At 38.5% G+C, this 25,104-nt stretch overlaps 1 protein-coding gene across 1 annotated transcript in view; it reads right to left on the bottom strand.

Moving 5' to 3' along the window:
* Positions 1-25,104, bottom strand: part of PRKDC (protein kinase, DNA-activated, catalytic subunit) — a 4,917,417-nt gene that overhangs the window by 1,995,087 nt on the left and 2,897,226 nt on the right. The window contains exons 37-38 of the mRNA XM_044065724.1: positions 5,429-5,607; positions 4,418-4,586 (exon numbers count right to left, since the gene is read on the bottom strand). Coding sequence (XP_043921659.1) covers positions 4,418-4,586; positions 5,429-5,607 — 348 coding nt within the window. The remainder of the gene's footprint in view (positions 1-4,417; positions 4,587-5,428; positions 5,608-25,104) is intronic.

The raw sequence follows: 25,104 nt of genomic DNA, 5'->3' as shown, positions 1-25,104 counted from the left end.
CATGAAAAACATGCATCACAAAAAAAATATATCCTGTTTCAAAACATAATGGCACATTTAAGTGCAACTCATGCTCAGTGTATAGCTATATTTTAACTTGTACATCTTGTATACATAAAACAAATAGCAAAAAATCCAATATAATCTCAAAGCCATCTGTCGGACTAAAATGTTGCTTATTATGCAGCTTTTTCCTTCTGTAATGCATTTTATATCTTTAAATTGCTAAACTTCTTGGGGTTACTATTGATGAACACCTAAAATTCGATACTCACATTCAGCTAAATATTAAAAAAAAAACACATCAGAAACCTGGCATGCTGTACAGAAATGCCCACTTTCTCTCCCCTTCTACAGGGCAGGTATTAGTCACTATCTACTTACTACTGTCACTATTATACGGTGCTCCTCTACTAACCAACCTATCTTCCTCTATTTCTTCCAAACTGGAAATCTGTTACAACAAAATCTCAAAATTCGCCACCAAATCCAAATACTCTGTCCACCACTGTATTTCTCTCCACCTGCTGAATTAGTTAGCTTCATCCCAACTACCTTGACTACATTCAACTCACTACAGCCCAAAAGCTAATTTTTAAACCTAAATGCCCAGCTCTAACATCTTACCATCATACATCCCACACAGAACTCTAAGATCTGCCCACCAAAATCGTATTAGTGTATACAAACCAAATCGTCCTGCTGGTCAGCTTCTCCTAACCTTTGCCTTAGCCAAAAAATGGAATTCTCTCCGTCCTTCTCTAAGAATTTCTGAAAACTTTGATCATTTTAAAACCTAGCTCCATTCCTACCTCTCCCATAATTGGAAATGCAATTGTACTCTACCTACCTAACCTGCTTATTATATTAATGCACTCATTGTACTTAACATACTTCCTACCTTTATTCTCCCTTTTCCTAGGGATTAATCTTATTTACTGCCATCTTACAAATGTTAGTTTGTATACTATTCACTAATGATTTTCAACCTCTGTACAACTTAAAACTCTGTACTTTTTCTCTAATCTGTAAGCATGCAAGTATGTAATGTATATTCATCTATTTTGCTGTTATACTTTGCTTAGTTTTACTATACAATATTAAAATTTGCTTAATTGTGCTGTTTTTACTATGTAATATGGAGCTTTTCTCCCTGGGCCTCCACTGAAAACGGGCCCCTTGAGCCAAGTGGACCTTCCCGGCCATCAAACTGGAAATAAATAAATTAAAAACAAACAGGTTTTTAAGGATAGAACTTTAGAGCATCATAATGATATACTGAAGGGGAAAGAGACCAATGCTTTATTAAAACATGTACTGGAATGTGGTGTACAGCACACTTAAGTTTTCTGTGCTGGAAATTGTTTGTTAATGAAAGAGAAGGCAACTTGAAAAATAAAACAATGTGCAGAACAGGAATGGATTCTACATTTAAAAGCATTTGCCAAACCAGGCTGGAATGAAAAGGTTTCAATGAAACCTATTTTGAAATCACACCCATTACTGCATTAATTCTTGGGGCTTGGCATCTAGAAATTATTTCACTGGTGTTTACCTCTGTTACGTGATTGGTTGCTAGCTTCTGGAGGCTGGGTCTGTACAAGTAATTTTATTGGTTTTGCTAGGACTTCCTGATTGACAAAAAGAATCAATGAATTATTTCTATCGTGATCTAAAATGAGAATTTGATTGGGCTATGCTTTTTAAAGTGTATTTGCTTGTTTTGTTTTACATTGGTCGAAAGTGCTCACCATTTATATTAAAGTCAAGTTTGACAAGTCATGGCAGTTTGGAGATTTTTGCTACTTGGTTTTGTTTGCTTGTTATACTCCAAGCTCTTACTCAGCTGCTCCTGTTTTTGTTCCTGGACTTCACCCAGATACCTGAAATTGTTAAACTGCTCCATTATCTTCCCTTCTATCTCAGTTTTTAAATGTTCCAATTTCCTCCATTTGCTGCCATGGTCACCAGCTTTTCTGTACTCAGTCTCATCCTATGCACCTCCAGTTTCATACTACAGACCCATATCATTAGCTGAAGTTCATGTTCAGAGTCTGCTTTATAGTGCCACGTCATCTGCATAAAACAGCTTTGGTCATACTTCCCCCTCCAACCTATTTACTAATATAGTGCATCAGCTTGATGCACAACTATTCCCACTGGGAACCATTCTGAGGAGTCTGAACACGGTCTGCATTTGTGCTACTGCATCCTTGTATATAGCCCTCACTAATTCTATCAATGTTTCTAGGACTTCAAATCATTACAGAACTGTCAAAAATCAGCTTTATTAGGACCATGTCATAGGTCTTCTCCAATTCTAGGAATGCCCAGTCTGAATCTTTCCTCATCTCCAATGAATCTTTCCTCATCTCCAATTATTTTTTTATCAATTACCTCCCTCACTGCAAACATTGGGTTGGCTGTAATACATCCTGACCTGAATCCAAACTGCCCATCTCAAACAACATCTCAGATTCTGGTCTTCTCCCAAGTGTCATTAATGAAATATTAATCCGCTGTCACCACCTGGAAAATATATACCCTATCCACTACACTGATTGTAACAGACATTAGAAGCTTTTAAAATCTTCTTCAAACCAACTGACTTCTATACTAACCTATTACTATATTAAGAAGTGACTACGTTAAGAATAACTCTCCCTCCAATCAAGCTATCAAAACCACATCTAATAACTTACCTGATTAAAAAGCTTAGTAAGTTTATGTCTGCTAAAGAAGCTGTCCAAATAATTCACAAATCCAAAAGTGCTGATCACAAACATTTATAGCCACAAGCACAAACTATGCCAAAACCAAATACGGTTGGCAAAGCATAGCTACACCTAGAAATGAATAAGCACTCATACTCTGGGAAGACAAAAGATATGATGAGAAAAGTTCAGTTGTGCAAGTTACAGTTGCCCATAAAAAATAGATGTTCAGTTCATCACTGCAACAGTATTCTTTACGCTATATGGATGGCATCCTGCCTAGGATACACTTAAGCCAGTTTCTCAAAGCTCTGGCTCATTCTCATAGCTTCACTCTGACTGCTGATTGGTCAGCCCAGTGGAGGAAAACCAGCAGCCAAAGTTAAGATTTCTTCATGACTTTCTTTCCCATAATGAGTCTACCCATACTTAAACTGAAAAAGATATGGTACCAGAAACTTGCATTACAACCTTTAAAAAAAATATGTATATATCTACATACACACGCGTGTGTGCATGTATATATGTAATTTACTCCAATCTGTAATTATGCAGAAAGAAGGGGGATGGAGGGTGAGTACAGTCACTGCAGTAGTGAAGAATTCAAACATCCACTTTTAGGGTTAAGTTCAACTTACTCAACTATACTATGTTCATCATTCTCACTACTGCAGTAGCCTTTAGGCTATATAGGTTGATAACCAAAGCCTATCAAACCATGGTGGAGGAAGGATATGGATCTGGGAGACCCTGGAGAATGGTCGTAGCAAAACCTATCCTGTATCTGGAAAAGTAATCCACCCTGTAATCCTTTGCAAAGTTAAGTACAGAGGGCCATGTAGCGGTTTCCAGAATGCTTCACGTCCCTTTTAAGTATGCCATCAAAGAAGTCAAGGCTCTGGTAGTGTGTGCCTTAATACTACCTGGAAAAGATTTACCATGGTAAATATAAACAAAGGAACTAGCAAGGGACAACCACCTGTAAATAATCATTTGACAAGGATTGTCCTTTCTTTGTCCCATCATAAGGACAGATTTGCTTTTCTAAAGCAAGGTTGCTTTACCAAGTTGTTCCTTCACTAAGGATGGACCGCAACATCAGATGACAGACTTATTCATACTTATGTACATTGTTGTTCTTCTACAGTAACAAATCAATGATAAAATAAACAATTTACATATTCTGTGTTGCTGACATTTACTACCTTGTTAATCAGCATTTACGTACACCACTGTAGTAATCTGAAATATTTATAGCCATTCCATCATCCAGTTACTTCCCATTCTGTTTTTTATACATTTTCTTTTCTACTATACTTCATTTATGTGCTTGTTCTATCCATTACAGTCACATTTAAATCCCAGTTTTCAACCCTTTACTACAAAGTTCAAAAGAAAATGTTGGATTTAAAAATTTGGGATCTCTCTAAATATATTTAAGGAGGAAAATTGGATGGATTTGTGAATATTGATTTTCATAAGTCCCTTCCATATACAGACAAACCTTTAAAAGCAATGCTAAGGGGAAAAAAATAACTCGGCAAGTAATACAGATACAAGTGCTATAAGAGAAATGGCTTCTGGTGAAAATACCCAAAGGATGCTTCTTCATTATTGTTTGTGCCACATCCAACAACAGTGCGTCATTTAAAGTTTTCCATAAAATGAAGAAAATGTTTCAAGAAACAGTATGTAAAGCCTACCTTTTCAGGCTTCTCTGAGAAAAGAAAGCCCTGATAAAATTTTATATCTGTGTAGATGCAGCTGATCAGAGCAATACTGCAGTTGTAGGCAGCACAGTGGTACTGTCTTCTCTGCTCCAAAAGAAGGGTCTCACCAGCCATGTTTTCAGTGTATGTATCATGACACAGCCTTCACAAAATAAAAATAAACTTCAGTTAGAAAAACAGTGTTTAATGCTATAACTCTTCTTTGTATTTCACACACACAAACCAGATAAGGATGCAACATGCTGCTTTGTGATATCACCGGTGCTTTATAAGTACTACTACTATATATTTTCAATGTGAGCATCTTTTTGTCTTAATGTAACTTCCTATGACACTTCTTTGTGTACTCCTACACTAGACTGCCAGTCTTGACACCCAGCTTTGTTTTCACCAAAATGATTACCCCTTCAGTGGGTCAGGCAGATAGAGGAGTCTCTCAACCTCCCTGAATACAGTCTAAGAAAAAGGCAGTCCAAGGCACTACTAACTGGATAAATAACATATGCGGATGAGTCAGGCCTCTTGGCCGACTCACCACCCCTCCTCAAAAACAGAAATTAAACTAACACAGAGGATTATATCCAGAGACATGTAAACACGACAATCCTGTCACTAAACACCTTTCAGCTCAACTGCAATAGCTTTCCTACATGGAACCACCGACGCCGGGGTCTAGAAGCAGAGTAGACTAAATTCTAATGAAAGGTCACCTGCATCTGCCTCGAACTCAGGACATTCTTATCTAGTTTAAGATGAATTAGCACTGGTAGAAAGATAAAAACAGTACTATTACAAAAGATCTTTCCTTCACAGTTAACTAATTTATGCTGCTTCCTTAATAAATGAAAATGAAAAATGGCTGCACATCAACTCCATTATACAGTTGTACAAGTGAAAGGTCATATGCTTGCTTTTTTGATGCTTTACTTTAATAGAAAAATTTACTTCAAGAAAACAAGTTTTATTCTCTGTGCCAGGACTTACTTCATCAACGTTTTTGAGAGCTCATTTCCTTCTCCAGAACTCCTGCCAAGGAAAGCCTGGTTGATTGTAGACTCTTTTGCATAAATAGCATCCTTAGTCAGACGGGAATACATAATCTCCAACATCTTGAAGCAACCGATCTTCTTTGCCAGTTGGGTTTCAAATGCAGACTCGTTTAACTATGAACAGTCAAAAAAAACAAATAAGTGATCACAGTGCAAAACCCTACAACACATGACATTCTCGTCAGTAAATGTTTCACTGCTACTGTTCCCTCATCAGTAAAACGTGAGCAGTGCCTGAGAATCAAAGACAATAGAAAACGGCTAGTATACCACATGGTAAATGTAGAAGTCAAAATATAACTATAGGTTAGCAGCAGAGAGGGACTGGCTTACACAATACAGTGCAGCTACACAAGGATTACAGCTAGTAACGCAGCAGCTTGAAAGATAATAGCTCCCTAACAAACTTCTTAAATATCCTTCAATCTTATGCAGCCTATTTACACTAGAAGAGGTTTCTAAGGTCTTGATATTTACGCTAAATGAGTTTGAAGAAGAAAGGAGCCAACAGTAATACCCTTACTGGTCTAAAACAAAGAAATATATGAAATCATAAAACAGGACGTCCCTGGCTATGGTAAGAGGCACTACCATTTGTTTTCCTTTCTGTCCCCAAGACAGCTGGCCATCAAGTCTCCCACTCAGCCAGATACAGCTCACTGTTTCCAAAACACTGGGAATTTCATCTATGTCAGGGTAACAGCTGTCCAGAAGGGGCAATCATTCATACAGCCACAACAGTGTTTTCTGCCCTTGCCTACATCCAGCAATGAGGGTATCTGCAATGGACCTACAACACCTGGCAGGAGAATGTGTGGTCTGTGTCACTGTTGAGGCCCACATTTCTCTAATGTGAGTGCACAGTTCCTGCACACCCATGATGAAAGATGCAACCCAACAGCCTATCTTCCCCATTCCTAACATCTCCATTACTTCTCCTCCTCCAAGAGATAGTGACAGTGTGCAGCAGGCAGCCTGATCAGACACCAGAGCCCCTAACTGATCTCTGGTGACCTGGTCTGCAGACAAATTCCTCCTGATGGTGGAATTACTGTCAATTTGTGGCAAAAGAGGTACGGAAAAAAAAATCAGTGTTTTTCTTAGAAAATGAAAAACAAAAAGTACTGCTTGAAATGCTCTTGTAATAACAGAACTGTCACTATGCTGCTGAAGTGGAAAATGAAAACAGCAGCCATCAATGACACCTACACCATTTTGATTCATACCTCCACAGTGTTCTGACTTTTGGGGGAGATATCTACTTTATTAATAAGTGAAATGCACACAAAATACTGCTTCCCAATTAAATTTACAGCAGATTTTCATGAACTCCTGAAAATGAGTGGCTTCATAAACTTGCTTCCTAGGACTCCACTGTGCTGTCACTCATCGTATATTTCCCTGTTTGTAATTACTAACAGGATGCTGTCTACTGCCTTCTTTCTTTCTCAACTCTTTGGCGCATTTTGGGACACCAGGTGCATCCAAGTCACACGTGTGTGTGTGTGTGTGTGTGTGTGTGTGTGTGTGTGTGTGTGTGTGTGTGTGTGCACCCACGAGCACACTCCCTATGATTAAAATGCGCTGCCATCCCCAGTCTGTGTGTGGGGCAGCCCACATGCATTATTTGTCATAATAAAGAGATGCAGAAAAACACGTCCATATTTTTTTCTGGTAATAAACAGCAGCTGTGCAATACATTTTTAAACTACCTTAATTTGGACAAACTGAGTGCACTTACCACTGGTCATTACACTAGTGTATTTATTGATTTGAATTTGTAAAAAGGGGTAGAATGCTGACCACAAATGACTAATTTCCATCAAATTTTAAGTACAACATTAAAAAAAACTGTGTCCAAAAAAACATAAAAGTGAATCAAGCAATGAGGCAGTGTTAAAAACTTTATTATAGCACTTTCACAGTTCGAAGACTGCTTCATCAGATGTTCAAATGCATTAAATTATACAAGTATTTACATATTAAAACTATGAAGTCACAATCAATCACTTTTTACACATGCAAATCACTACCTTAACAAGCATGGACTTTTTTAAAGTGACTGCAGTTTAAAAGCATCAAATGCTATTACTCTAGTCTTAAACTTTTGACACACCTTTCACATCTGTTTCTGCTGCCATTCACAGAAACAGCAGTGATGGTCAGGCCGGTATGAACTGTGTGAGCCTTCCTATTAGCAGTGCAACTAGTGAAGCTCACTCGTTACCGGGAAGAGACAGTGGAACAAAAAGGAAAGATATTGCACCAACAGTAGAGGTCGCTATAACCCAACATAACAAAAGTAAAATAGCAGTGGCAAAGACTTGCATATTGCCTAATGCGGATTTTACTTCAACAAACGTATCCAAAGATGATTTATCATACCAGGCTTTTCTTTCAACAAAGATGTGAATCGAGGTTTGCAAATGCTGACAGAATATTCATCAAACAAAACGGAGAACAAAAAGGAAGATACAGCAGGGGAAGACAGAACTGCGAACTATAAAGAAAAATGTGGCAGGATTCGACACCGCACTAATATGGAACACTTCATCAGAACAGTTAAGTCATAGTGAGTGTTCTTTGTTAAATAAAGGTTTATCATTCATAACCTCACAAAAGGTGGAGTTACCTGAAGCTATTACTGATTTAAAAATGTTTGCTAGGACTGTTGGTTTAAAGCTAATTTTTGGTAACAGATATTCAGTTAATTTCAGGAAACCTAGTACATTCATTCCTATGAATCATCCTGTACTAGAGACTATAAGTAAATTATGTGAATCAGAATTTCATACTGTAATGAATCAGAAAAATAAGTGATATGTGAATTTGAACAGTAATGATTGGAAAGCCTTACAGCATCTCAAGAATGATTCATCTATAATTATCAAATCTGCTGATAAAGGAGATCCTGTTATCATGGACCACAATTATTCAGATTCTATGAACAATATGTTAAGAGATGACAGAGCATATAGAAAAGTACCCAAATCATAAATAAATATTTCATCTTGGATATATAATGTGCTATATGATTTTTTATTATGTAGATGTATTGATTATATGTTTAAGTATTTTTTGGTAGATGACCCTATTGTCCCAGTAATTCATGGGCTCCTGAAGATACACAAAGATTAACTTCAACCGCTGTTCAGTCCTATAGTTTCAGGCTGGGGGTGGTGTACAGAACCCTTGTCAACATATGTTGAAAATATTTTGAGACCAGTGGTGGACAAAAATGAGTTTACCTTAAGGGATACAGTAAGTTTTTAAATGATTTATATGCGTTTTTGCATGAGACACCCATAAACCCTAGTGAATTGTTATTTGTCAGACTTGACGTACATTATTTACTATGATACCTAATGTGAAGGGAATTGATATGTTAAGTTATTTATTGGAACAAGGAACCTTAACACATGGTTTGACAGATTTGATAGGTTTGTTAATGGAAATAATACTAGAAAATAACATATTCTTGTTTGACCAGAACTTATATTTGCAAAGAGAAGATGTTGCAATGGGTATGCTTACGGTGAATAGTTATGCGAATTTAGTGATGGCCAAATGGGAAAATGAACTCCCAAATTTCAACATGTTGTTTCTACAGACGTTTTGTAGATGACTTGTTCTTATTATGGGATGGGACTAAACAAGAATTATGTACATATTTTGACTATTTAAATAGTAGTACATATTTTTTAAAGTTTGATATGAATAGTTCAAGGACTGGAATTAATTTTCTTGATGTTAAAGTTCATAAGAAGAATGATAATTCAGTTTGTACCATGATTTATAAGAATGTGTGTCACAGGAATAATTCATTATATAGGACTAGCATGCATCCAGGTCACATTTTTAAGAATATAGTTAAAGGGCAAGAATTTAGAATGTCGAGGCTAAATCCTGATGACAGAAAGTTTTCGGATGATTGGAATGATCTAAAAACCAGGCTGAGGGAGAGAGGGGTTACAAGAATCAGGATATAGAAGGGTCACTATCAGATGTTAATGCTCACAGGTCCACTACAGCGAGACCATATTTTTCTCAAGCAATAGGAGGCTCAGATAGTTCAGTTAGGCCCACTTGTAATAGAGTACATGTGCCCATGTTTTATGGAAACAACATTGTTACAACAAACATTGTGAAGAATTGGCCGATATTAACTAGTGATTTGGTTATTAGGGAAATTGTGGGAGATGTACCCAATTTTTCTTTTAGGAACAAGAAAAACTTGAAACGCATGCTTTGTTATCTTAAGGATGAGAATAGAGTTCAATAGAGAGGGGTCCCACTATTTACAACTTGCTGTAAGAAATGCAATTTTTGCATGTATATTGATTCCTGTGGAGAATTCTTACATCCTGGCTTTAATCAGTTTTTTTTATATTTAATGTAGAAGCCAGTTGTGATACTTCTGATGTGGTTTATTTAGCTATCTGTTCCTGCAGAATGTTTTATGTAGGTAAAACAAACTTCAGGGAAACAATAATAATATATACGACAAATATAAGATGCCTTATAAATGGTTTGGCCAAACATATACACAACTATGGGCACAAACACATTTTTAAGTTTTTGGTAATGGAGAAAGTCAACAGTGATTATAGAGGGGAATATAGAAAATAAAACCAAGGTCTCTGAGGCAAAATGGATAATTAGGCTAAGGGTTGATGTCAGATATGGTCTTAATGACAAGGTTCCACTAAAACCCCTCTTAAAAGGCAGGCCTCTGAATAAATAAAATTATTAAGACTAGAATAATAGCATTTAATGCTTTTTAATTGCAGTCACTTTAAAAGTCCATGCTTGTTAAGCTAGTGATTTGCATATGTAAAAAGTGATTGCTTGGGACTTCATAGTTTAAGTATTTAAACACTTGTACATTTTAATGCATTTGAAAATCTAATGAAGCAGTCTTCGAACTGTGAAAGCACTAATATTTTAGACTTTAATAAAGTTTTTAATACCGCCTCATTGCTCAATTTATTTTTGTTTTTTTGGACACAGTTTTTCATTTCAAGTGAATCATGTATCCTTAATGCCACTATTATTCTCTGTTGTTACAACATTAAAAAAACCCGTAGGAGAAGAAAGCAAACAGAATGTGCAAGGAAATACAGAATTCAAAAAACAAAGGTTAGTATAGTTATGCACATTAGTATAAAAATTATATATGTATATATATATATATATATATATATATATATATACTATATACAAGAGTGTCACATTGGCAAGTAGTTAGAAAGAAACTTGTCTATACAAATCCATATTAGAAAAAAAAGTCATGATTTAAAGATATATTAAGTTACTTTACTTAAAAAGTAGAAAAGAGAAAAAGTTGAGGATAGTAAGGACCAGGTCAGTGCCATGCAGCCCTTAACTTCATTTGTGCCTTCTTGTCTTAATTACTAATGTGTACACTCAGATTTCATTGCAAAAATTAGTACTTAATTCAATCTTCACTTATGCATACATTTAGTCATATAATACAGAAAAAGCTAGGAAAACTAATGACTGTGGAATTATCTTACAAAGATTCACACTTACTGACATGAAGAGAGATGTATAATAAGCTGGAATTCTGCTGAAAGTTCAAACAGGATAATTACATTCCTTAGAACTTTGAAAATTTAAGTGTGATAAGTGAAATCTATACACTAAATTCAAAATGGCTGTATGTTGGAGAATTTCCCCTTCTCCACTTTATAACAATCTCACAGCTTGTACATATAAGTAGAGACATAATAGAGAGACAGCAAACTCCCCCCAACCCCTTGTAAAAATGCTTCAAATGTGTAACTGAGTTTGACAATACTAACAGTGATAAACACACCAACTGTTGGTGAATTTTAATGGACAGAAAGAAAGTATTTGCCAGAGTCAGTTGGGAGTTTATGAGTAGGGCAATGGTTGTCTCTGTGTTCCCTGACAGAATAATAGGGCTAGTAAGGAAGATATATAAAGGGTCAGAGGCAAGAATAAATCTGGGAAGTACATCTCTGACAAGCTGTGTTTGGACATAAGAACCAGGGATACACTGTTTCCCCTTTATTACCTGCTTTATATTTAGCACAGTTAGCAAAGAAAATAAATGATTCGCACATTCCAACGTGTAACTGGCTTGGTAATCAAGACAGGATAGCTTTATTTGCAGATATCTGGTACTTGATAAAATCCAGAACAGGGCATTTCGGCCCTTCGTGGAACACTGCGACACAGTTTGAAGTTATTCTGAGATAAAAAATGAATTAAGCCAAATCAGGCTATAGGTGTAAACTACGTACCAAAGCATGAACTGGCTCAGCAATACCCGTACTTAATGGGGGCATGATAACATGAAGTAATGAGGCATATAGCAGCTAAGGATATGTGGGAAGAAACTAAAAGATAACACAAAAAAACAAGAAACCAGAATCTCTTGATTATGGATATTGGCAGTACAATACATGCACTGAAAATGTATTTAGTCCTAGTCTTGTATACAAGTCAGGCATATTTTTATCAACAAGAGAATAAGTTGTGGATGACAATAAGGAGTTGAAGGAATATATTTAGGAGGGGGACAAGGCCAACATTTAAGAGGAGTAACTTGACTCTCCCCATAGAGCATTGTGGTTTAGAATTACCTATTTGAAGGGTTACTTTAAAGCTACACAATTAAAGCTCAAACACACAGCACAAGCAAAACAATATAAATAAAAGTAGTAAAAATAATGAAATGGGGGGTATGAAAGAAAGCCTGAGAGTAAACTTTTGGATGAGAGTCTTTAATGAGAATAAACAAAATAATATATTTAAAGAGAGTTGTGCCTTCCTTGGGTCCATCAGTGTTCTTGGATTATTTGCTTTTATTTTTGTTGGACTCTTGTTCTGGGAAGTTGGTGGTAGTTTTTCTTTGGCTTTATATTCAAAATACTTTTGTATCTTTTTTTTTTTTACTGTGCAATGACACTGCGGTGGTGGTGCTGCGGTAGCGTTGTTGTCTCACAGTAAGACGTTGTCCTGTTCGATTCTCAGCTAAACCGTCTTCTGTGTGGAGACATGCGTGAATGGGCATACCTTCGTTGAAGGTTGTGCATCAGGGCTGGCAACTCGGTACGTAAAAATCTACTGCCAATCATTAGCAGACCGGAGTTCCGCTGTGGTGACCCCTAACTGGGAAAAGCCAAAAGATACAACTGTGCAATGATGCATTTTGCTTAGAACCTATAGTTGGATATAATTGTATAAATATGTAACCATATTTTTTTCATGTTTCTTTTTGCTTATATAACTATGTTGTACATACTGGAGCTTTTCTCCCCAGGTCTTTGCTGAAAACGGGCTATTTTTGCCCAGTCTGACATTTACCCGATAAACAAATGTAAATAAATAAATAAATATTCATAAAATACCAGAAAATATTCCAAGAACCAAGCCAGTGCAGGGGGTAGAGAAAGGAGATATCAACAGGGTTGACCACAAAGACAGGTATAGAAAATATATATGAGGGTTCAGGAACTTCCTGGAGGACACTGGCAAAGGAACCAATGTAATGAGAGCAAATAATTTGGGAGGGAAAGATAATAAAATTGGATGATGCTACGCAGTAGTTTGGACTGCAGGTTAGAGACGTCCTTCCCTATCAGGGATTGATAACAGGGTACAGGCAAAGAAAAAAAGGATAGGCGGGTGCTAAATGAAAGTTATTATTTTAGTCTACTACAGACAATGTTGTTAAAGAAGAGGTTAATAGTAGGTCCTGTAAATACTGCATGATAACTATATGAATAGAGATTAGAAAAAAAATGCGAAAAGAAAATGGAAAGGAATTTTTCAAAGGAACTATGGGAAGAAATCTGTAGGGCTCTTAAGTAGGAAAAAAATCCAGAATGTTGAAGATTTTCACCATGAATGTATCTGCATAGATATTTTATACCCAGAGAAGGCAGAGGATTTTTCCTCAGGTAGATAGTAAATGCTGGATATATAATAAGACAGAGACAGGAACTTGTAAACATCCTTTTGAGAATACAGTGAGTTGGCAAATTTAAAAAATCCGCCCCCCCGAGTACTCTGATTGTCTGGGCTGTACTATAGGATCAGAACTGCCTAAACATATGCTATTGGATGCCAAAAAAGGAACAACTAGAAAATAGAAATCAAAATATATACCAAAGTAACAAAAGTTTTTTTTTTTTTTTTTTTTTTAATAAAGCAGTTAATTAGCAGACCAAAAGTGAAACACGGACGGTGAAAAAAACACTTAGAATAAGATTGGCTATTTACAACAGCTGAAGACAAAATGGGCAATATAGAAAGAATTTATGCCATATTGATTTTCATACCACATTTCCATAACACAGCAAGGAATCAACAGTTGGAATGCCCTCTAAGGTTCTTCATCAAGACAATCCAGGGTATGATCTACACAGATCTCCTTAAGGCCCCATCTCTGCAAATCAATCTCCTACAGATTACTGACGGGTAAATCTATGGCTAGTATACAAGGCATTCCCATATCCAGCTCTGATGGATCTCTTGCACATCCACAAAACAGCACCAGAAACACTAAATCCAGGGACCTGAACTTTGCTGCAACATAGAGCATGCTAGAAAGACCAATGTATGTCCCAAAAGATCCCCATGCTATGGGTTAAGCTCACCATCTACATGAAGCAGAGCTCATTCCTGACCCTATTCAAAAGGGACCTTGATCACTGCATGGGAAATCACAAATTCATCTCCCATTTGGCTCCTATGTCTCTGATGAGAAGAAACAGTAAGTAAATTAATCTCAAATTAACATAGCCCCACTCAACATACCCCACTATACAGGCATCCAAGGAACTCTGGGAAAAAACTGGGCTGGGTGGCACTGCTATGCTTGTAAAGACTCTGGTGGTCGTTGGCCTAATATTAACTTATTAACCTATGATATGAAAATCTCACTCTGTACCTTTTTAGCATCAAAAGTAACAAAAGCTTAAATGCAGGGTAATGAATTAAAGATAAAACACTGTTGCTTCTCCACATACCCATTAAAGAGAGGAATTTAAGGAATGGGTAGAGGGAAATTATCCAGGAATTACTGGGGAAGACAGAAAGTACTCTAGAAGTTATAGATATTATGTGGGATAAAATGAAAGGGGAGGTTAAAAATAGGGTGGAAATAAAAGAAGGCTGATAAAAATTGAAGTATTACAAAATAAGGGGAATATCACAGAACAAGAGAAGGCACGACTGCTGAGTGCTAAACAGAAAATAAGCGAGTACCTGGATAATATGCATGAGTTTAGAAAGATTGATGTAAAACTGTTGTTTTTGATAACTCGGGAGAATGAAAACTTCTGGCACAACTTAGGCATCAAAAAGTATAAAGGGTTGTTGCTAAACTTAGGGAGTTTATAACAAGAATAGCCAGAGATCCTGTAAAGTATTAGAGATATTTTGGAAAATGTCTGAAAATTTGTATAAAGCAGAGAAGTGAGGAAATCAAGAAGCACAACGAATGGAAATATCTATGGAAGACAACTATGCCAAGATCAGAGGCACAGCAGGCTCAACAACTAACAGTTATGACAGGCAGAAATGAGATTAAAAACTGTGATGTATAACCAATCTACAGGAAAGTCTCCAGGAATGGATGGTATTCCTGTGAAGTTTGGAAGTTAGAAGGGAAGAAAATAAGGATCAGGAAGGTTTTGTTTAGCAGTATTTTAAAAGGAGGGGAGGTAGGTACCAACCTCCTGGAAAAAAACCCTGTGGTGGCTGCAATACTTGAAGATGGTAAAGACCCATCTGAATCAGCTTCATGTAAGACTATATCAATTCTAATGCTCAGCAAAAACAACTAAGCAAGTATGGCAGGTGCAAGTGGCCATAAGGACATAATTCACTGTATATTCATAATTCAATGCACTTCACCTTTGGTGTTGCCACATATATTAAATATTATTATTTCCACTCATTTTTAGTTTTGCTTTTGAACTATATCAATTCTAAACCATGATTATGAAGTTTTAATGTCTATAATGGCTAAAAGAAATGTCCATGTAGATATAGGCAAATGTAGTTTTGTGGAGGAAGGCAAACATTTGACAATAACAGAACGATGATCATCCGGAGGGAAACAGAATGTAAGAAAATATCGCTGTTAATGGTGGGTCTTGAAGCAGAGAAAGCTGGGATTTTATGATTAGGACAATGGAAACACTTGCATTTCCTGATACAATAATAAAGTTAACTAAAAGGGTATATGAGGGATTGGAGGCAAAAGTCAAACTAGAAGGGATCCTCTCTGATGAGCTATGTCTCAGAGGAACCAAGTAGGGGTGTCTGTCCTCTTTCCCCTTTATTTGCATTATATTTAGAACCACTGGCCAAAAGAGAGTCTCAAATTCAGGGATATAATTGATATGGTGCTCAAGAAAAGTAGGCTTTATTTGCACATGATATTCTGTACCTGATGGAATCAGAAAAGAACATATTGGTCTTGTGGAATATTCTGAGACAGTGTTTTTTTTTTTTTTTTTTGAGTATAAAACTAATTAAGATGAAACAAAGATTATAGCTATAAACTATGCAGCAATACCCATATTATGGGAACATGATCAAATGAAGTATTTAGGAGTATGGATTAAAAGGAAATCAATCATGGCAACTAAGGATATGTGGGAAAAGACTAAAAATAATACAAAAAAAATGAGAAACTGAAAGCTCTGCCTAGAGATAACATGTTTTTTATAGTACCTTTAGTTTTATGCACAGGTCAGGCATATTTTTATCACAAAGAGAAGTTGTGGGTAGTGATTACTACAGAGTTGAAGGATTTTATTTGGAAGGGTAAGGGGGCAAGAGTTGAGCGGGATAAGTAGATCCTTCCAAAACAACGATGTTTATCATTACCTGGACTGAAGGGATATTTTAGAGCTATACAGTTAAGGCTCTTATACATAACACAAGGAGAAATCTGCAATTCAAAGTGAAAAGGGATGATGGTAAAGGAGGGAGGGAGGTAAATTAAGAAATAAAGACTGGAATTTTGGATGCAAACCTTTAAGGAGAATAATAAATGTCATACGGAGTATTATATTCATAAAGTAGCATAAAGCATACTAAGAACCAAGCCAATATGGGAATGAAGCAAGAAGATTTTGCCTATAGGGTTGACGCAATTATGGTTACAAAGAACAGACAAGAAGAGATTAGAATGTACTGGAGAAAACTGGCAAGGTATTTGGAGAAAATAATTAGAGAAGGAAAGGTAACAGAAATTGAAAGAGGTCAAGAATTCATTTGAACTGCAGACTAAAGATTGCCTTCCCTACAAAAGACTGATAATCACAGTAAAGGCAAAAAGAATAGAATGTGAGGATCTTAAGTGAAAGACCAGCACTGGTATAATTTTTAGTAGAATCTATAACAGAGGCTGCTGTTAAAAAGGGATAATTGAGGCATATAAAATATCACAGGATAACTATAGGAATCAATATGAGGAGGCTAAAAAGGATTAGGAAGAGATATTAGATAAGTAATTCAGAAAGAAACAATGGGAGAACATATGCATGGCTCCCGAATTTGCAAGAAAGTATAGAATATTTAGGATCTTTGCCTGAAGTTTTTGCATGGGTATTTTTATACCTGGTCTACTCTAAAGAACTTTGACTCAGCTAGACTGCAAATGCTCGAGGTGTGATGGGGAAGAAAAAGGTAATTGGGAACATATTTTTTTTGTAGAACAATGACTTGGCAGACTTTATAAATTCCCATCAGTCTACTCTGTCAGAAACACTGGGTGACCAAATTGGTGTAACTAAGGAAATTATTTTTTTGCTAACTGTGGCACAGGATCAGAATTGCCTAGACATAGAAAGACCTTCCTGAGTTTAATTCTGGTGGCTGGCAAACAGTAATGACTAAAAATGGAAATCAAAGTCTAAACTAACCATATTAGAAATAGTGAATATAGTAACAGAGATAAATGAAGTGGAATCTTTCGAAAAGGGTAGGAAAAAATTACATAGAAAAAATAGGAATTATGGGAACAATACATGCAAAATAATGTTTTGGAGGAAGAAAGAGGTTTAAGGGAAGGCAGGAGTTGAATGAGTTATGCGATGTTTGACAGTGACTGAACAGATGATTACATGCGATGTGTAATATTTGCATCTGAAAATGTCAGTATGGTTTATCTTCATTTATATAAATGTATGACTGCCTATGTCATAAATGATGATTCATTAAAGATGTTTCTTGTTTAAAAAACAGCTACAGCAACTTCAGGTGAGTACCATTTCCATAATCCAGTGGAAAAATAGTGTGTTATGGCAAACAAAAGAGAGGCCATAAGAACTGCTAATATAAAAGTTTATTCTTTGGACACATTAAATAATCACAATGCTAAGGTGTCAGAGTTGAAAACAACTTACAACAGCTGCCAGTTCAGTAAGCCGCGTGCTCAGGAGGAGTACAGAAACAAGACGTTATGTACTCACCATAACGTTCGATGTATGTAGCCCATTTCGTTTCGCATTCTTACCCGTGGGTTCGGAGACAAATATCGGCTCAGACTCGGACTATTTTTACTAGCTCAAAATCTCTCATTGGCTAAGAGGGTATCCCATGGTGCACTGCTCCATATCACCAGATCTAGCTTGCTGCGAAACAACATATGTATTTCGTACATACCTCACATCCATATAAACAATCACTAATGAGAAGGACTCAGCAGGTGAACCTATACTCCAAATCCTATACTCCAAATCCTCCAGGCAGGGGGAAGGTGGAAGGGTAGGTAAGAATGTGAGGCGAGATGGACTACATACATTGAACATTATGGTGAGTACATAACTTCTTGATGTTATGTAGTCCTATCTCGCCTACATTCTTCCCCATGGGACAGCGTCCCTAGCACTTGCATCCTGGGTGGCTCATAGGAAAATACTCCTGAGAACTGTGGAACCAAAGTAAGATCTGCCCCTGGAGACCATGTCCAATTTGTAATGAGAAACAAAGGTGTGAGAAGAAGCCCAAGTAGCTGCAGCACATATATCATCCATTGACAATCTAGCTTGATAGGCTGTGGATGTGGAAACAGCCCACGCAGAGTGTGCCTTGACTGGAAATGGCAAATTTTTATCTCCTGCCTGATAGATGAAAGAGATGCAACTGACTATTCATCTAGACAGCGTAACCTTGGATACCGGAGAACCCAATCGGTTTTCCGAAATGGAGACAAAGAGTTGGTCAGACTTCCGGATATCTTTTGTCCGGTGTAGATAGAAGCATAACTGTCTATGTACATCCAATTGGTGAAATCTAAATTCTGCCTTGTTAGAGAAGTGGGGAAAGAAAACAGGCAACTCAATGGACTGATTCATGTTATACAAGGAAGCCACTTTAGGAAGGAACGATGGGTTTTGTCTAAGACAGACCCTGTCTTTGTGAAAGATTAAATATGGGGGTTTGATGGAGAGGGCTTAAATTTCTGAGACCCGCCGTGCTGAAGTGATTGCTATTAAGAATGCTGTTTTCCATGTTAAGAATTTTAATTCACAGGTAGCTGCAGGTTCAAATGGTGGTAGAGTAAGAGCTTGAAGAACAAAACTGAGATTCCAGGGCATGACGGGTTCAGACACTGGGGGACAAAGCAACAGGGTACCTTGCAGGGGTGTCCAACCTTTTGGCTTGCTGGGGCCGCATTGAGTGAACAGAAATGGTCTTGGGGCCGCATATAAAATATATCATATAGTTAACTCTTTTGATGCTCCAGAAGACCACAGTCGACCTCCTGGCTATACTGTAGGTGCATTTGAACAATGAATAAATGTAATAAATGCCTAATATTTGCCTTAAAATTCTAATTATCATTCTAATTCTCTAATCTAACAGTTAAGTCTAACATCTTAGTTAATATATATATATATATATATATATATATATATACATATATACATATATATATATATATATAAATATATATATATATATTTACAATAAACAGATATTCACTACAGCACTAGCGTGTCTCACTGGGAAAACCATTCCAGCAGTCCAACTACGTAAAATGTCAACATCAGCAGTCCTACAATACTATAATTCACAAAAATAACCCAACAAATTTGCAATAAAGTAAAGAATTCACATTACTGACTTAATAAAACAATTCTGAATAAGCTACAAGAGGGTCTCACCCAAACAAATAACTGGTGCCAGAAATATGGCCTCAAGCTAAATGCCAAAAAATGCATCATCATCCCCTTTGAGGAGAGTGATGTCCCCACAAATTATCACATTAATAACAATGTTGTAAGCACGCAATAAGTCATATGGTACTTGGGCACCCAGGTTGATAGAAAAGTACAGTTTTGTACCTACCATAAATGTAGATGTTCAAAGATCCACATTGCTGCAGTCCTTACACTTGGGTAGTCCGCTGTCCTCGGTCAGCCCGAATATCAAAGTATAAGGCTGACGTCGGTCAAGGCGCATTTGACTGACATCAGGACGTCAGGGTACAAATGCGCATGACCGACGTCATATCCTCAGTCTTTTCTTGCGCCAGATGTCAGAAGACCCTAAACATAAAGGTCAAAACCAAAAGACACCAAACAAACAACCAACCACCCCTGCACTAGTTATCTGTACAATATATACAATATACACAATATTTACAACCCAACCCACACAACCACCTCTAACTACAGAGGGGAAGGAGGGAGGGTAAATTGGACTGCAGCAATGTGGATCTTCGAACATCTACATTTATGGTAGGTACAAAACTGTACTATGTTCTTCATCTCACATTGCTGCAGTCCTTACACTTGGGTAGAATCCCAAAGCAGAGGTAAGGGAGGATGGCCAAACTACAAGGAAGCAGGAGCTGCCAAAATGCCCTGCAAAACAGCAGTGGCAAAACCAGCCCTGGATTTAGAGTAAAGTGGTAGGTGATAATGCCTAGAGAAAGTATGCACTGAACTCCAAGTAGCTGCCTCCAAAATATCCTTGGTTGCCACCCCTCAAAAGGCTGTCAAGTGGCAGTAGCCCTAGTGGAATGAGGCCTAATCCCAGCTGGAATCTCCTTGCCATGATGGGAATAACAGAAAGCAATGCAAAACCCAATCCACTTAGAAATAGTTTGTTTTGACACCGGCTTGCCCTGAGAACCCAAAGCAAAAGAAACAAACAACTGCTGAGACTGCCTGAACCCTTTAGTTCTGTCCAAATAATATCGCAACTGCCTGTGTACATCTAAAGTGTGCAAAATCTTTTCCCCCTTATTTTGGGGATTTGCATAAAAAGTAGGCAAATGAATAGTTTGGTTTAAAGCCACACTAGAAACCACTTTAGGCATAAAGGAAGGGTTAGTACGTAAAGATACCCTATCCTTATGGAAAATCAAGAAAGGCTCAACCGCCATAAGGGCCTGCAATTCAGAAACCCTTCTTGCAGAGGTAATGGCCAACAAAAAAGCAGTCTTCCATGATAAATATTTCAACTCAGAAGTAGCTGCAGGCTCAAAAGGTTGTAGAGTGAGTTTCTCCAACACAAAACTGAGATCCCAAGCAGGAGCAGAAGCTTTTCGTGGGGGTCTTATATTCTTTGCCCCTCTAAGAAATTGCTTGAACAAAGGATGAGAAAACAATGGTGGGTCACAATCATAGTGAGCCGAAATTGCTGCAGCATGAACCTTAATAGAAGAGAAAGACAAACCTTTGTCCAGTAACTCAGTAAGATATTGAAGAGCCACACTCAAATTAGGCCCAGAAACATCAAAATCTTTTGCTGCACTCCAAAATAAAAATCTCTTCCATTTATCTGCGTACACTTTCCTTGTACTAGGCCTTCTAGCTTCCAAAATAACATTCAAAACTTGCTGAGGAAGTGGAGGCCCACTATGGTTCAAAACAGAATATGCCAGGCTGTTAGGTGCAGAGAGTGAAGCTTGACATTGAGCAAATGGATGTCCTCCTGTGACAACAGGTGTGGAATCGAAGGCAAAGGCCATGGAGGCTTCCGTACTAGACTCCTCAGTAATGGGTACCAGTGCTGTCGAGGCCAATCTGGAGCTATTAAAATCATCCTTGGCTTGTCCTGTCTGACCTTTAGAAGTACCTTTGGGAGGAGAGGCAGAGGTGGAAAGGCATACACATGAAGATTGCTCCAATTGAAAGAAAGAGCATCCACTCTCCAAGCTGTGGGATGAAATCTTTTTGTGCAAAACTTTGGCAGCTGATGGTTTAGTGGAGAAGCGAACAGATCTATGTCTGGAGTTCCCCATGACACTGTCAATTTCTGAAATACATGAGGATCCAATTTCCACTCGTGGGGATCCATAATTCGTCTGCTCAACACATCTGCTAAGGAGTTCTGTGCTCCTGGCAGAAACCTTGCCTGAAGATTGAGCTGTAAACTGAGAGCAGTCTCCCACAAAATCATTGCTTGCCTGCATGGAGGATAAGAATGCGTTCCCCCTTGCTTGTTGATGTACCACATGACAGTTGTGTTGTCTGTTAGAATCAACACCTGCCCTGGAAGAAGTAACTCCTTGAAAGCTATTAATGCAAACTGGACTGCTAACATCTCCTTCAGGTTGATATGTAGATGTTGTAGTCTGGCAGGCCACTTGTCTTGTATCCACTTTCCATTTAGATGAGCTCCCCAAGCTTTGTCTGAGGCATCTGTCGTTAAAATCTGACTCGCCTCTGGCGGGTCACAGAGAGTCCCTTGTTTAGGTGACATTCCTGAGCCCACCACAAAAATTCCTTTTGAATGCAAGGTATTATTTGAATGACAGTGTCCAGATCCTGGCAGTGCTGTGTCCATACATTTTTGAGATACCACTGCAGCTTCCTCATATGCAGTTTGGCATTGGGAAGCACCAGAATACAAGATGCCATGAACCCTAAGGCTTGAAGGACTGTCCTTGCAGTCAGCCCGGACTGATGAGATAGTTGATGGAAGTAAAGGGATAGACTCTTTTGTTTGTCCGGGGTTAAAAAGGCCATCTGGGATGCTGTATTCAGTCTCACACCCAGAAAGCACATGTCCTGAGAGGGTACTAGACTGGACTTTATTTCGTTCACAGAATACCCCAGGCATCTTAGCACTGCTATCACATATTCCAAATGATGAAGAAGCTCTTCCCTTCCTTGAGCCAGAATCAGGCAGTCGTCCAAATAAGGATAGATCTGTATTCCTTTTAGCCTGAAGAAAGCTATCACTGGAGCCAGAACGTTCGTGAACACTCTGGGCGCAGTAGATAAGCCAAAGGGCAATGCAGAGAACTGATAGTGAGAAGTCCCAGCTCGAAAACGCAGATACTTCCTGCAACTTAGTCTGATAGGAACATGAAGGTAAGCCTCCTTGAGATCCAAAGTTACCATCCAATGATCTTTGCCCAGCAGAGGTAAAAGCTGCTGTAACGTCAACATTTTGAACTTGGGAATGTCCAGATAAGTGTTGAGGGTAGATAAATCCAAAATTGGTCTCCACGTGTTCCCCTTCTTTGGTACTAGGAACAGGCGAGAATAAAATCCTAGGCCCACTTCTGGCATAGGGACCGGCTGTATGGCCCCTATTTGGAGTAACAGAGAAACTTGCTTGTGAGCCTCTATTCTTTGTTGAGGAGGAACGTCTGGCATGCCTTTGAAAGGAGGCAAGGTATGGAAATAAAACCTGTAACCGTGGTGTATGATATCCAATACCCATCTGTCTTGGGTAATTAAACTCCAATTTTCTTTGAAAAGTGCCAACCTTCCTCCCAAAGGTGCTGCCAGACGAGAAGGCTCTGGCAGCTGAAAAGGTAGGTCATTGGGTCTGTTTACGAAAGGACTGACCCCTGCCCTCACCCGAAGATTGTGCAGGAGAACTCCCTGTTCTAGGCCTGAAAGAGCCCTGAGCTCTGCCCCTACCACGTCTAGATCTACCCCTAGACTGGGAATCATAAGAAGGATACGTCCACCCCTTAGTAGGCCAATTTCTACTAAACTTTGGAGGCTGGACCTGCAAAAAATCTTTAACAGTCTGCATAGACTTAGCCTTGTCTTCCATTTTCTTTAAAACTGCCTCAACAGGAGGACCAAACAACACGTCAGATTGTAAAGGAGCATCTAAAATCCTTGTTTTAACATGTTCAGATAAATTTTGATCCCTCAGCCAGGCGTGCCTGCGAAGAACTGACCCAGTGGCAGCCACCCTAGACGAGGCCTGTACAGCATCAAAACCACACTGCAAAGAATGCTTACCCACCTGTTCAGAAACATGTACTAAATCTTGCAACTCTTTACAATCTATACCTTCCGCCAGAGCATCAACCTTAGACTTCAATTGTGAAAGAAGATAGTTTTGGTATTTCAACATGTGAAACTGGCAATTCAAAGCCCTCATAGCAAGAGTGGAAGAAGTATAAACTTTCTTTCCCCATCTATCCAAGGCCCTGGCCTCTTTGTCTGCAGGAACCGGATTCTTAACAACAGAAGCCTTAACACCTTTAGGCCCCTGGCTAACAGTTTCTGGGTCCGCCCTAGGACTCTTAAAAAGATACTTATGAGCTTCAGGCACCCTGTAATACCTATCCGGTTTAACAGGAGCAGGAGGCAAAGAATCAGGATTAAGAGAAGCCTCTGTAAAAACATCTTCCACTACATCCAAAACAGGAGGTATAGCCAAAGGCCTATGCTGGGGTAAAACAAAAATTCCTTAAGCCTTTTCCTGGAATCAGAGAAGTCCTGACCTTCCCACTTAAAATGCTCCCTCATGGAATGAAGAGTTTCTGAAAAGAAAAATCATCAGGAGGAGAAGCAGAAGGAGTAGAATCATCCACATCAGAATCAGAATAAGGAGAGTACTCCTGTAAGTCTTCAGCCGAAGACTCTGAAACATCTGAAGCCTGCTCAAAACTCCCTAGCTCAGGCTCCACCCTAGGTCTCTTATCAGGAGGGGGCATAGAACCCTAATCAAAGTAATCAAATCTTCTGCCATTTTAAGCATATGCTTCTTGGGCACAGTTCCTGAAGAGCTAGGGGTAACACCAACTGAAGCTAAACCTGGCCTGCCCTGGGAGAAGCCTTGGAAACAGAAGGAGAGGGCCTAACCACCCTAGGCAAGGAGGGGAGTATAGTAACCTGAGAAGCCCCATCAGCCTGGCCTGCCTCCTGAGAGGCCACATCCTGCAATAACAAAGTCTCTCCCTGGGATCCCAAAGAAACCTCCGGTGGAACCACCGGCTCCACCGACACCTCTAAAGAACCGGCGTCCGGTACTGACGGTTCCTCTAGCCTAGGTTTAACTGCTTTGTCCTTGCGCTTCTTCGTAGAAGCGGGCGTCGGAGCATCCGACAGCATTTTATAATTGCACCGCTTCCCGAAGACTAACCTGGCACAATCTAATCTTCTCTTAATAGTGCGCTTATTGAATCTAGCACAAGAGCGACACCCAACAACGTCGTGCTCAGGCCCTAAACAAGGAATACACAAAGTATGGTAGTTTCTATGCGGTATCGGTTTCCCACAAGAAATACAATTATTCACTTTTTCTGACATCCGGTAACCACTGAGGCAAGAAAAAACTAAAATATTCCCCAACGGGGTACTTAGCCAACTTTGACTCGGTCTGAAACTCCGA

The sequence above is a fragment of the Protopterus annectens genome, chromosome 3.part0 (genome assembly GCF_019279795.1).
Source record: "Protopterus annectens isolate FY-2018-M chromosome 3.part0, PAN1.0, whole genome shotgun sequence".
In the NCBI taxonomy this organism is placed as follows: Eukaryota; Metazoa; Chordata; order Ceratodontiformes; family Protopteridae; genus Protopterus; species Protopterus annectens.
Note: the sequence above shows the minus strand (reverse complement) of the source record. Positions and strands in the feature narration are given on the sequence as shown.